Raw genomic sequence first — 12,821 nt, 5'->3', positions numbered from 1 at the left:
AGCTCCAGAGGATCCAACTCCTCTGGTCTCCTCAATCACCTGCACTCACATGCACACAAAATGTAGTAATTTAAAAGTCTTTAGAAAATTACTATTTATAAGCGCATGAACAACTTCGGGCAAATTATATGCTATCTTTAAGTACGTACAACTATGGATGTCGGGAGAAAGTTTTACTATCTGGAACCTAAATTTGAAGGCTTTACTAATGTCATGTGACCGAGTCCCCCTTAGATTTGTTCTTAATCTTGGGAATAAAACGACAAGGAAAGGAATGTGTGTGGAGAAGTGCAGAGGATTTGATCTCTTCCCATCCCACCTTGCTTTGTATTTTCATTTCATTGTTGCCTCTGTGCATTTGGTCTGAGATAAGGAAGAAATAATTGGAAAGCAACTCGCAACTCTCACGTTGCTAGCGTTGTTGACCATCGTTATTTCTATTTAAAAAGGCCTTAGTGGTCAGGAGGAAGCCATGACAATAGGCACAGTGGTAGGTGTGGTGGTGGAGATGTGGCAGGGGCTGTGGCAGTGTGACTCTATGGCAAGATCCAGAATGAGTGCTAGGGCACCAGCTGTGGCCAGAGCTGTGATAAGAGCCATAGTAATCAGTATATTGGTGGGGGTTGGGGTTAGAAATGACATACACAGCCCTGCTGCCAGGGTCATTGGTGTGTGTGTGACCTGTTTTCTCTTGCCAACAGCTGTCCTGTGCAACCAGCCTCCCCCAGTAGCCAATGGAAAAGTGGAGGGGTCAGACTTCCGATGGGGTGCCAGCATAAGCTACAGCTGTGTGGATGGCTACCAGCTCTCGAACTCAGCCATCCTGTCCTGTGAAGGGCGTGGAGTGTGGAAAGGAGAAGTCCCTCAGTGCTTGCGTAAGTCCTAGGCTGGCACCTGTCCTGTGATCCTGGACACTCAAGGAGGCACTGCCAGCGCCATAGTGATGTGTGACTGTGATCAAACTGTGTAAACTCTGAGACCTGAGCTTGCTTGTGTGACCAAAGGCAGGGGCTGTTATGGGTCTGGGGTGGTTCAGAGATTCGCCAGTCTGACCATTTATAAAAGTTAACAAAGAAGAGATATTTGTTCAGATCCTGGAGCCACCCTACATAGGCTAGCCCAGCCACCTCAGTCAGGGGTTTATAAAAGCAGAGAATACAAAGTTACAATTTGGTTTTTTGAGCAGAAGGTCAGATGTGGCAAAGCTTATTAACAGAAGCAGAACAGGGCAATAAAAAAAATAACCCTTAATATTCTTTAATAGTTTGAGATCTAATTTTCCTTTATAGTTCTCTCTTTTTTTTTATTGGATATTTTATTTATTTACATTTCAAACGTTATCCCCTTTCCCGGTTTCTCCTCCCCCTGCTTCTATGAGGCTTTATAGTTCTCTTAAACAGAGAGGTTTTAAACTTTAAAACATAAAGTCAGCCATAAACATAATGTTAGCTATCTATCATAGTACCTTTTCCTTAGGAATGTGTATAATCTGACGAATCCATAGGATGGAAACAGATTTAATAGGCTAGCCTGGTCTAGACTTGCTGCATCCTGATAAGGCCTGTTTATTTCCCCAGCTGTGTTCTGTGGTGATCCTGGGACTCCGGCAGAGGGACGGCTCAGTGGGAAAAGCTTCACCTTTAAGTCTGAGGTCTTCATCCAATGCAAACCCCCTTTTGTGTTAGTGGGATCTTCCAGGAGAACCTGTCAGGCTGATGGGATGTGGAGTGGCATCCAGCCCACTTGTATAGGTAATGTGCTGACACCCCTGAGGGTGCAGGGGAGGATACGGAATGAGGAGATGTTACTGCAGAGGTTCATTTGTAACTGTCATAGATGGTGTCCTGAAGTGATACACTCTGAGGGGATAGGCTTCCCCAGTGGAAGTGTCACAGCTCTGGGAGGGAAGGTCTCTCCTATGGAAGTGTTAGAACTCTGAAAGGCAAGGTGTGCTGGCAGTCAGAAGTCAAGGAATACCACACAACAAAGCTCACACAAAAGATTTAGAGGGGTAGCTGCCTCTGCTCCAGCAAGAAGCAACCTTGAACTCAGAAGGAGCTGGGCTTATGTAAGTCTTTTGTGGGGAGGAGTTTTTCAGTTCGGAAACTTCCAGGTTAGAGATTGATAAGGTTTCAAGCCAAGCAAAGGGATTTTGGGCTCAGGAGGTGGGTTTTGGGCTGAGGGACTAGTGTGTTTGGGGGCTCAGGGTTTAGTAGAATTTCAGGCTCTGGGATTGGTGGGACTTAAGGGTCAGGGATTGGTGGGTTTGAGGGATCAGCGATTGGTAGGTTTTGGTAGGTTTTCAAACTGGAAGGTGGCCTCAGGGCTTTACCCTGCAGTCTTATGCAAGGACCTAGTCAAAGTGACCATTATCTATCAGTACAGCTAAATGAAGTTCAGCCTCCTTCAATCTGAGGCAGAAGCCTGCTGGTGTACTGATGGACTCTTTCCCACCTGAGCATCTCGAACCGTCTTAGCTCACAGCTCTGTCACTTGGGAAAGAGTGTTCTGAATGATACAATTATTATCATCTCCTAGCAACCATCCCCATTAGCAAGGAGGCAATTCTTATTGTGAGTTAATACTGACCACCCACTTTCACTGAGATTCTTGTGCAACTTTACAGTAAAGTAATTAATAGCTTGAATCTGGGAAATTTTCTAGGAAATCAAGTTGTTTTTACCTAAAACTAAAGACAGCATTAGAAATAATTCCCATGCAACATTTTTATTCTAAGTCTGGGAATATTTTGTGCCATTTGGCTTTAAGTGCTGCATGGCAGATAGCTTCCTATTAATAATGTCTTCCTTCCCCAGACTTCTCAGTAGATCTAGGGGGAAATTTTTAAAAAAAAAAAAACAGTATCTATGTGATTCTGAATAATCAACTAGGATGAGCAACAATGTAGCCACTTCTCTGTATGCTGTGTATTTGAAAAACACTGCTGATGAATTGTCAGAAGTTTCCACTAGAATAATATGTTTCTCACTTTTAAAACTTAAGAAAAATGTATCCAAAAATTCACAAGGACTAATATGGACGACCAACTGTGATGGGGATGAAGTAAAGCTGTACAACCCAAAAGATCAGAGTAGGAAACGATTAGACAGACTTAAATATTCAGGATCAAGTGTCTGTCCTCAGAGGGACTTACACCAGGGAGTAGGGAAGAAAGGCCAACTCTCAAATAAGTACAAATATGCAGATTAGATGTGAACATGCAAATCTACTTAAAAACTTAAAAAATCAACGATACCCAAGGAGATAAAGGCAGGACACTTACTTTAACAATTCATATAAAATACATGCATCTTGAAAATGTTGTCTACATTTGCAAGATCTTTCAGTAAAGGTGTTACAATTTATTTTTTATTGTCAATTGCAGATCCGGCACACACCGCCTGCCCAGACCCTGGCACTCCCCACTTTGGAATTCAGAATAGCTCTAAAGGTTATGAGGTACTTCATTTCCTTTTCGGTCCTAGATTCTTATGACCTAGCTGATAACAATCATCTGTGTACACTGCTATATTCCTTAGCTTATTCAAAACACAGTTTTTGCACAGGAAATCCTTCTTTTCCAGGACTTCTACACACAAGTCTGTGAACGTATCTGTTAACCTTGTGCCAGTGGCTATATTAATTTTCACTGGGAAGCTCAGATTACTCAGTACCTTTGGTTTAGTGACAAAAAGGACAAGTATCATACCGACACATAAAAATACTCCATTTGAGGGCTAGATAGAGCTAGAAAATGACATACATTTTCAGAAAGAAAAGCAAAGCCAAAAGAAATGTGTCCTAGCCCCCACGCCAAGCTTCGCCATGGTATCCAGTCTCTGTATGATCGTGTAAAGAACCTTGATTGTTGGCACAAGCGTTTCACTTTGGAATGTCCTTCTGTCTTATTTATGATGTACGTTATTACCACGGTTAATGCAGAAACGATTCAAATGGAAGATGATGAATTTGCTATGGCAAGCATCAGCCATCCTAAGTGTGCTTCCCTCGAATGACATCTGGCCTCCGTGACATCACTCTGACACCTCATGTTAGATGGGTTTGCTGTTTTCAAGTTAATGACATCACCAATTTAGAATGAAAGTCTTTTCCTTCCGCCACTTCTTTCCCTCTCTCAGGAGCACTGGAGTGTGTCCATCTTTGCCTATTGGATCCAGCTTTCCTCCCTGTTTTGTCCTTTCTCTTTGGTGTCCCACAGAATCATTCATACAGTAGATGGAATGACTTTTAGCACATTTTGTATTATGACCCGGGTATGGCCTCAGACTTCAGATAAATGCCTTCTGGTGGTAAATATTCACTTCCAGATTACTGTTACTCTGTGATGTAAATGGATATTATTCTCAGTGGCTCACCTTGAAAATGAAAACCTGATTACTATTGGTCACCACTGATTTCAGCATTTCTTAGCTTACCTGGGCACAACCTACAGTCACAGAGAAGGTAGAATTAACCACATGCTTTCGATCCCCACAAGAAACCAATAAAATAGAGAAATAACCTTAAAGACAAGTAATAATGGACAACTCCCAACAATGTGCCTTACTATCTTTTAAAAGATACAAACATGGCCTTTTATAGCTAAGAATATGCCTGGGAGAAGTTGCCTCCCCTAGAGGTTCCTTTGTCTTTCATTAGAAGGAGATGTTTGTTTTTCTTGATCTGTGTGCTGAAATACCACCTCCAAGAAGGACCCCTTTAAGTTCTGGGATGTTCCATTCGCACTATGAGAACTGCCTAAGTGGAAAGAGTCGCTGCAATTGTCTAGTCAGCCCTGTCTTATATAGTCACAGTCCAGGTAAGGTGCACAGTCAGGTCTCATGGACTGACACATCGGGCTGAAGCTGCTGTCCTGAACAGACGTCTGTGATTTCTTCTGCCAGGAAATGGCAGGCCTCTCTTTCTCCTCCTATTGATGAATTCCATCAGTATGTCACCAGGAAGTCTGAGAGATCATGTCTGGTAGAATCCCTTTCTGCTAGGAAGGGAACAGGGTGTTATTTCTCTCCAGTTGGTACCAGTTCTTGAAAAGAACTTCAGGTGCATTCATTTTTCTTGGATTGTATATTCCCACTCATACTTTATCACATGCTGAGAGCCCACCCCCCCCCCAACCTATCTCTCGTTCGACATGCGAGCTGGATTTTCATGGTTTTAATTATAGGTTTTCCAAAATCCTCCAGTGGGGACAGGGATAAGGAATTGTGCCAACTAATATTCATAAGAAGACAAAGAACAGTTTAAAAATCTCAGAGCTTCAGGAAGATGGATATTTAAATCCTTGGACTCTTGCTTGGTACAGAAGGAATGCTGTGTATGCAGCCAGCCCCAGCAGAGCTGTCCCACAGCAAATATCTTTCTCCTGGCAGCTGTTTCTCTATCATGACTATGTTTATGTTCAAAGTGTGGGAATTGTACATCTTAGGTATATGCAGAGCATGACCATACATCATTGGCTAAGAAAATCTGGCTTTCTAGAAATTTCCCCTGCTTAGGGTAGAAACAGGAGAAAGAATATGGCGGGAGCTCTAGCACTGAGTGGCCAGTGGCTTTGGCTCAGGGCAAGGCCCTAGGACAAGACTCCTGTGTGGAAGGACAGTAAGAGAAACAGAGAGCTAAGGCACAAGCAAAGTCTCCAGAAGAAGAGGAAGACAGATGGGAAAGATGCTCAGGTAACTGACATGGTTCACAGATTTTGACACATTGAGTTTTGATGAGTTCCAGAAACATACAGCAGGGAGCCAGCCTCCAGAGTCTTAACAAAAGCAGGTCCCTGTGGTGCTGCCTGTGGTTTCAAATAAAACGAACAAAGGGAAGAAAAATAAACTAATAGGCATAAATGAAAGAGGGAGACTTGTGAAATTATGGAAAGAAAGTCCACATGTGTTTCCATTTGCTGTTTGAGACAAGGTTGCAACCTACAGCCCAAGCTCAGTAAGTATAATCCTCCTGTCTCAGCCTCCTGGGTTACAGGCATTTGTCACCATGCTAAAACATATTCTCTCTATCCCCCCCCAAAAAAAGCAACCATATTGATTGTTAGATCCTGCGTCTGCTTCCTTTTCTTTGGCCCCTAGTATATAGCATATAGTCTCTTCCAAGTATGATGCTGTGCCATGCATCTAGAAGTGGTGTACTAATCCCCACATAGGCTCAGGAACAAAGGTCACTGCCCCACCTCCTTTGGTTCTGGGGTGCTGTCCTTCCTCTGAAGCTCTGTTATTTTTCTCTTCAGGTTGGAAGCACTGTGTTCTTCAGATGTAGAAAAGGTTACCACATCCAAGGCTCCACTACACGGACCTGCCTTGCAAACCTTACATGGAGTGGGATCCAGACAGAGTGCATACGTAAGTCCCGGTTCATCCTCCGCAGACACATTGCCAAGTGTCTGCAAAGAACTCACCTTCCAGGGCAGTTGTGAAGAGAAGTGGGGTTGTTTATTTTTTTCATTCTCAAACTTCAAAGTTGTGCATCTCTCAAAATGTTCCTAAGGTTCCTAGCTGAGTCAAACCAACAAGGCTAAGAGCTTGGTCATAATGATGATCTTCAACCCCAATATCTGATGTATCAGAAACTGTGGGGAGTACGGCAGCAGGTGACAGGAAACTAGGTGACCAGGGGATGTGAGACAAATGCCAGACACCCATGACAAGGAATGACGTCAAACTCAGCACTGTTTGGCAGAAGACCCCTGATCATGTGGCCAATCCTCCATGTGTTTACACCACATTTAGTGAAGGAAGAAACGAGCAGGAGACAGTGTATGAACTCAGCATGGTAGTGTAGCCATAGACTACACTGTTCAACAGTGACAGAGGGAGTGAATATTACTTTGTGATTCAATCATGAGAAAGAACTGTAAGGAACTGGAACCAAATGATTCATGTCACCCATCACTTGCGTTAGGCAACCCCGTGCCTTGCTATGGCGAGCATGAAAGTATTATCTGAATGCCATGAAAAGTTATTGCAACGACAAGTAAGGGAGAATTTATTGTGATTTCTTTTTGTGAGAATAATCATGTGTGCACTTATTTCAAAGCTGACATAACAACCTCACGACTCAGTCATGTGGACAAGCTGTGTCCATATGTATGCACAGGCATGTACCAACACACTAAGGTGTGCTATGAACCTTGCTATAATGCAGGAATAAAGGCTGGAAATTTGCTAAAATATGAACTATTGACAATGCGTAAAACAACTAAATTCACAGCTGTAAAGTTGCTGGCTTGTTTAATAACTGTTATCCTAGTCTTTAACTGAAGACATGTATTAGTTTTGTAAAACAAGAACACTCTTGGTAGCACATGAGTATGCCAACTTCATTTTTCCCAAATTATATTTTTAAAAAGAAATGAGAACTTACAATTTTTTAAATAAGCTTCTAAGACACATCAAATTTTAACATTCATTTAGTTGTACAGTAAATATATACGATGCCACCCAACAAGCATATATCTGAATATGCACTGGTCCACGTATGTTAGCTCATTTGTGTTATTGGTTTCTGAGGATTTTTAAAAATTTCTTTTTATTTTTATTTGTGCCCGTCGATATTAGTATGTGTTTCATGTGTGTGGGTGTGCAGAGAGGCTAGAAGAAGTTCCCAGATCCCTGGAGCTGGGTTACTAGGAAGTTGTAAGCCATCAGACATGAGTGCTGGGAGCAACTAAAGTCCTCTAGCAAAGTGGCTAGCGCCCTGAAACACCTAGCCGTCTCTCCAGCCCCACACTAAGATATAATATTTTATCTCTCTTGTGCTATGCCTCTTACTATTCTGTTTTTAAATCAGAGCTAGAATCTGTCCTCTAAATTAATGTACATAATTATGCACATATATGTATATGCATGTATACAGATATATGTATATATGTTACATATGTGCATATATGTATATACATGTATGTATGTATATGCACATACTTCTCACACATGTAATCCCTAACTTCATATCCCTTTGTAGATGCTTCCTCTGTTAGTTCCTGTGGACATATGTAATGCAGTAGTTTTCAGAAAACAGAGAGCCCCATTTCTTTTTAATGAACTATAAATGCCTTTTCAGCCCATGCCTGCCGACAGCCAGAGACCCCAGCGCATGCAGATGTGAGAGCCATTGATCTTCCAGCTTTTGGCTACACTTTAGTCTACACCTGCCATCCCGGATTTTTCCTTGCTGGTGGATCTGAACACAGGACATGTAAAGCAGATATGAAATGGACAGGAAAGTCACCTGTTTGTAAAAGTAAGTCCCTGGTCCAGGTGTGACGTGCACTGCTAAAGAGCAAGGAAGAGCTGCCCCTGTGGTCAGGCTAGTGTGCAGGTCAGCAGACCCTCAAGAGACGTTGTTATGGAGCAACAGTGACCTGTTGTCAGTGTTTCACAGTGTCTGGGCTCTGTGTGCTTGGATGTGTGCACATAAGTGTCTAACACAAGGACCAAGATTGACCAGATGTGTAGACTTTGTTATTAATTGAATTGGAAGCTAAAGAGCAAAGGTGTTTGGATGAAGAAAAACATTGAATTAAAAGAACAAAATACACCATCATATCAGAAAACACATGTCTTTAAAACGAGAAGAGTCAGTCAATGTCATCAGTAGTATGGGCATATGAAAAACATCCTGTGTTGTTTTTAAGACCACAATCAGTTGAGTGGTGAAACTCCTATATTTCTATTATTGATACTGGTTCTACTGTTGAAAACTGCAGATACAATTAGCATGGAAACAGTGCCTTTTTACAATTACACGTGTTTATAAGGGAAGGACTGAGTCTGGGAGGGAGCTAATGAGAAAAGCCCCCAGCATCTGACCCAACATACCTTGTATGACAATCCCTGGGCAATGGGTGCAGACATGTCAGAGTATCGAGGTACCCCAACTTCAGCTTGAATTCCCTGGAGTGCATTGTTTCATAGTTCTAAGTTACAGTCTCATTCCTTACCATTTTTAGAAGAGAAGAAACATTTAGAAAATAGCTTGCAGTTTAATAAATGTTATAGAAACTGAGGACTTAGAAATTTAACTTTGACCAGATTCAACAATGTATGGGGAAAGAGTGTTGACATTCTTCAATATTAACTTATAAATCCGCAGATTTGGTGGGGTTGGGTAATGAGGGATTGTGACATTTTCCTAGCTTGGGATATTTCCTGCTGGTGGAGCAATGTCCACTCAAAAGCTCTCAAGAAGTCACCCTTGGCCACCCTCATTTGCAAGGCTCTCTGTTGTAGCACCTTTAGTGCGAACCTCCATGCTAGAAGCACGAACACGGGGCTAACCACTGAGCTCAGCATTTCCACAAACACAAAGATATTGTGCTGGGTACACCTGGGTCTGAAGTGTTTATGCATACAATACTTACATTTTGTACATTTTTAAGAATCCAGAGAAAGGAGAATAGCTTCAGTTTGACATTTTTTTTTCAACCTGATTCCAAAAAAAATAAATGTTTTTGCAAATGATAATTTGTCTTTTTACTTGTAGGTAAAGGAGTGAGAGAAGTTAATGAAACAGTTACTAAAACTCCAGGTTTGTATACCAGAAGAGTTCTAGCTCTCAATCAAACTCATTTGTTCTCAGTCCTGCACAGTGAGATGATCTTTAGAACTTAAATTTCTGAATCCGTTGGTCCACCTTAAAGCACCACACCTGCACACATCTCTACCCATCACCCTAATAGCTTATTACTAGGTCGTCACCACAGAAACAGAAGCCTTTCCTGTGATCACAGGGCTGCATTAGAGGACACATTGGGCATTTTGATCCCACATGTGGTATGATGGAGAGCCTTATAAATAGGGTTGCCATCCCCCTCCTCGAGGGAGTTAGCACACACAAGGCATTTGACAGCTTAAAGGTTGTTATTTGAGCAGTTCAAATGTGGAGCCCTATTTTTTCCAGAATCTCCATAATTCAGTTATCCTCTATCTTCCAGATAAAATGAAAGTTATACCCTGCCATGCTATATGGTCCTTTGCTAAATGACTCATGTGTAGAATCCAATTGGTGCCATGCTGTTCCCAAGGGAAGGTATCACAATTGGAAACCATCTGCATACTGGATCTGTGTTAGAAATTTAAATGTGCTTTGAATGAACAAAATATATCCCCAAGTTTTGTTTTAAGTCATGTTTGTCTTCACTTTTAACCAGAAATAGTAAAACTTTGAAAATATACAAAATGACTTGACTATTGTTTTGCTTATTCAGGTTTAGCCCTAGTTTCTTGGATAGAAAATTCTTTTTCTTAATCTACCTGGAAAGTTGTGTGCAAGGCTGACAGTTCAAAAATGCTATCTACTCCTTTAATTCTCAGATGATGAAAATACCTACCAGTGGGAGTAGGGGACTCTCCCTACTCTACACAGGAGAAATAAAAATATGCTTTGATCTTTTGAGTTATCTTAAGTATAACTTACAAATCAATGACAAAACCAACACTGTGCAAGGCAACATTTACCTCTGAGGAACTAAACATAATATGGTTTTGTCATTGTGGACTTTTACCCTGATTTCTATTTGCGAACTTTGTGTTATAGATGCTGAAAGCACCTTTTTGGGCACAAGCATTAACATCAATGGCCTTTTTATCCTTCCCTCTAAAGGGGAGTGCTAATTAAACCAGGTTATTGGCCAGGGTATAATATACCACAGCTTAGCAACCTGCTCCTTGACTTACTCTTACACATGACCAGCAGTGGGAAAGTTGGATGAGAAGGAGCCCAGATGAAGGCATCTCTTTCAAGATTAAAGATCATAGCTCAACTCAGAAATTGAGATATGATCCAAACCCTCAGTTCTTAGTTCTACACAGCCAGGCTGTCCTGTCAAAGTAATGCACCTACAGTGGTGGCTTGGGGCAATAGTTGGACCATATACAACAACGTTTTCTGTTAAGCATACAGATTCTAAGGGGTAAAATGGTTACTTTAGAGACAATTTAAGTAATGTAAAGGAAGGTACTTTGTGACTTTTAGTTAAAATGAGGGGTTTTGTTAAGGCCATTTATAAACAGAAATATTTAATATTGATTATTTATAAATATCTTAAATACTTTTGCTGATACACATCAGATTTTTACTAATTTAATTTTATTCCATTCTTATCTTTATCAGTCAGTTGGGTGTACCCAGGCCATGGGCAGCTACCAGATTGGATTCTTCCATGATGACTAATTTGCTAGTCTTGTTTCTGTGGACTTGGCTGGTCTAGTGAGATGGGAAGATGTTCAGTGAGAGCGAAAGGGGAAGCATGGATGTAGGCATTGTGAGCTTGTGACATCACTGTCATCCACAGTAGGCATCTGTATGTCTGTGACTTCACCATCATCCATCACATAGGTGTCTGTGTGCCTGTAACATCACCACCATCTGTCACATAGACGTTTGTATGCCAGTGACGTCATCATCATTTGTTACATCACTAGATTTGCTAAAGGTTATTTATTTACAGAGAAATAAGTATTTCTCCCCAACAACTGTAACATTGTTGAGATTCATGCTTCTTACAGTTGACTTTGTTTAATTAAATAATAGAGACATGTTGTGAGAGAGAAAGCACTGAGAGACTTGGTGCTAACATGGTTGGGAATTTACAAGGTGTTACACTCTTCAGTTTTATATTAATATCATCAGGAGAACAGGAATTTATACATGACTGTTTCCAGGGAGGTGTAAAAACCAAATTTAATATGTGTAATAAACATTGAAACCTAAAGAAATATCCCAATTACCTGTATGTGTATTCCCATGGCAGAGGAATTTTCTATTAAGAAAGACTCCCTAACTCCCTGTCCCTTTTGTGTCTATATTTAAGCAACACATATAAAGGTGCCAGAGATTGTCATGCTGCCTTTCAAATGAATATTACACTATTTTTTTCCCATAGAAATTAGCATAGAGTAGAAGCTATGGTTATATGCCTCTTCTCAAGGCAGGAGCCATCAAATACTGGAAAGTGTCAATTTGTCAGGAGTGGGGCTCCTGACAGACTGTTAGTGTCATTTCCCCCAGGTTTTCCATGGCTGTCAGAGTAAATCTGCAGGAAAGTGATTTAGCAGAAATAGTCAGGGGTCAGGTGAGAGCATCTCTTACTGGCTAAAACTAATGCACCTCTGAGAGAACCAATTCACCGAACCGTCTGTACCTGGCATGCCCGTCAAACCCAGCATACCCATGCTTCTTAATAACGTCCCAAAGAGCAGAGTGAGTCTCCCCACCTGGTCTCCCTGTTCTTTTGGTGTATTGCACACACTCAGAGCACAGAACTCAAGGTCACCCTGGGCTTTACACGGTCCTTAGCTGTGCTTTCTCCCTGGGCAGTCTTGGGCCTTCTTGCATTTAAAAAAAATTGTCTAGATTGCATGTCTGTGCCTGTCTTAATGCTGATCTCTCCCTATTTCCACTAACAGTTCCTTCTGATGTATTTTTCATCAACTCGGTGTGGAAAGGATATTATGAATATTTAGGAAAGAGACAGCCTGCAACTCTCACTGTGGACTGGTTCAATGCAACCAGCAGCAAGGTCAATGCGACCTTCACCACAGCCTCCCAGGTGCAGCTGGAGCTGACAGGTAGGTGAGAGGACCTCACAGTATGTTTTCTTACTAAGGTGGTGCTGAATTTACCTACATTGAATGTTATTGGATTTCTTAGTGACCATGGTTTGTTCCTGTTCATTTTTCTTTCTAGGGATTATTGAGCTGATATAGAAATGAGAATCCCCTCTTTTTTTCTCCCCTCAAAATTACGTGCATGACATATTAGATTAAGAATCCCCCATTTATATCTAGAACTCCATG

General features: G+C 41.4%; 1 protein-coding gene across 1 annotated transcript in view; it reads left to right on the top strand.

Annotated features, from left to right (window-relative positions):
* The window catches only part of Csmd1 (CUB and Sushi multiple domains 1), a 1,525,237-nt gene that overhangs the window by 1,497,749 nt on the left and 14,667 nt on the right, over positions 1 to 12,821 (top strand). The window contains exons 60-66 of the mRNA XM_028766288.1: positions 702 to 875; positions 1,578 to 1,751; positions 3,386 to 3,459; positions 6,257 to 6,368; positions 8,086 to 8,265; positions 9,508 to 9,552; positions 12,432 to 12,593. Coding sequence (XP_028622121.1) covers positions 702 to 875; positions 1,578 to 1,751; positions 3,386 to 3,459; positions 6,257 to 6,368; positions 8,086 to 8,265; positions 9,508 to 9,552; positions 12,432 to 12,593 — 921 coding nt within the window. The remainder of the gene's footprint in view (positions 1 to 701; positions 876 to 1,577; positions 1,752 to 3,385; positions 3,460 to 6,256; positions 6,369 to 8,085; positions 8,266 to 9,507; positions 9,553 to 12,431; positions 12,594 to 12,821) is intronic.

The sequence above is a fragment of the Grammomys surdaster genome, unplaced genomic scaffold (assembly GCF_004785775.1).
Source record: "Grammomys surdaster isolate TR1022 unplaced genomic scaffold, NIH_TR_1.0 167, whole genome shotgun sequence".
Lineage (NCBI taxonomy): Eukaryota > Metazoa > Chordata > Mammalia > Rodentia > Muridae > Grammomys > Grammomys surdaster.
The sequence above is the reverse complement of the archived record's forward strand: the minus strand, read 5'-3'. Positions and strand labels throughout refer to the sequence as shown.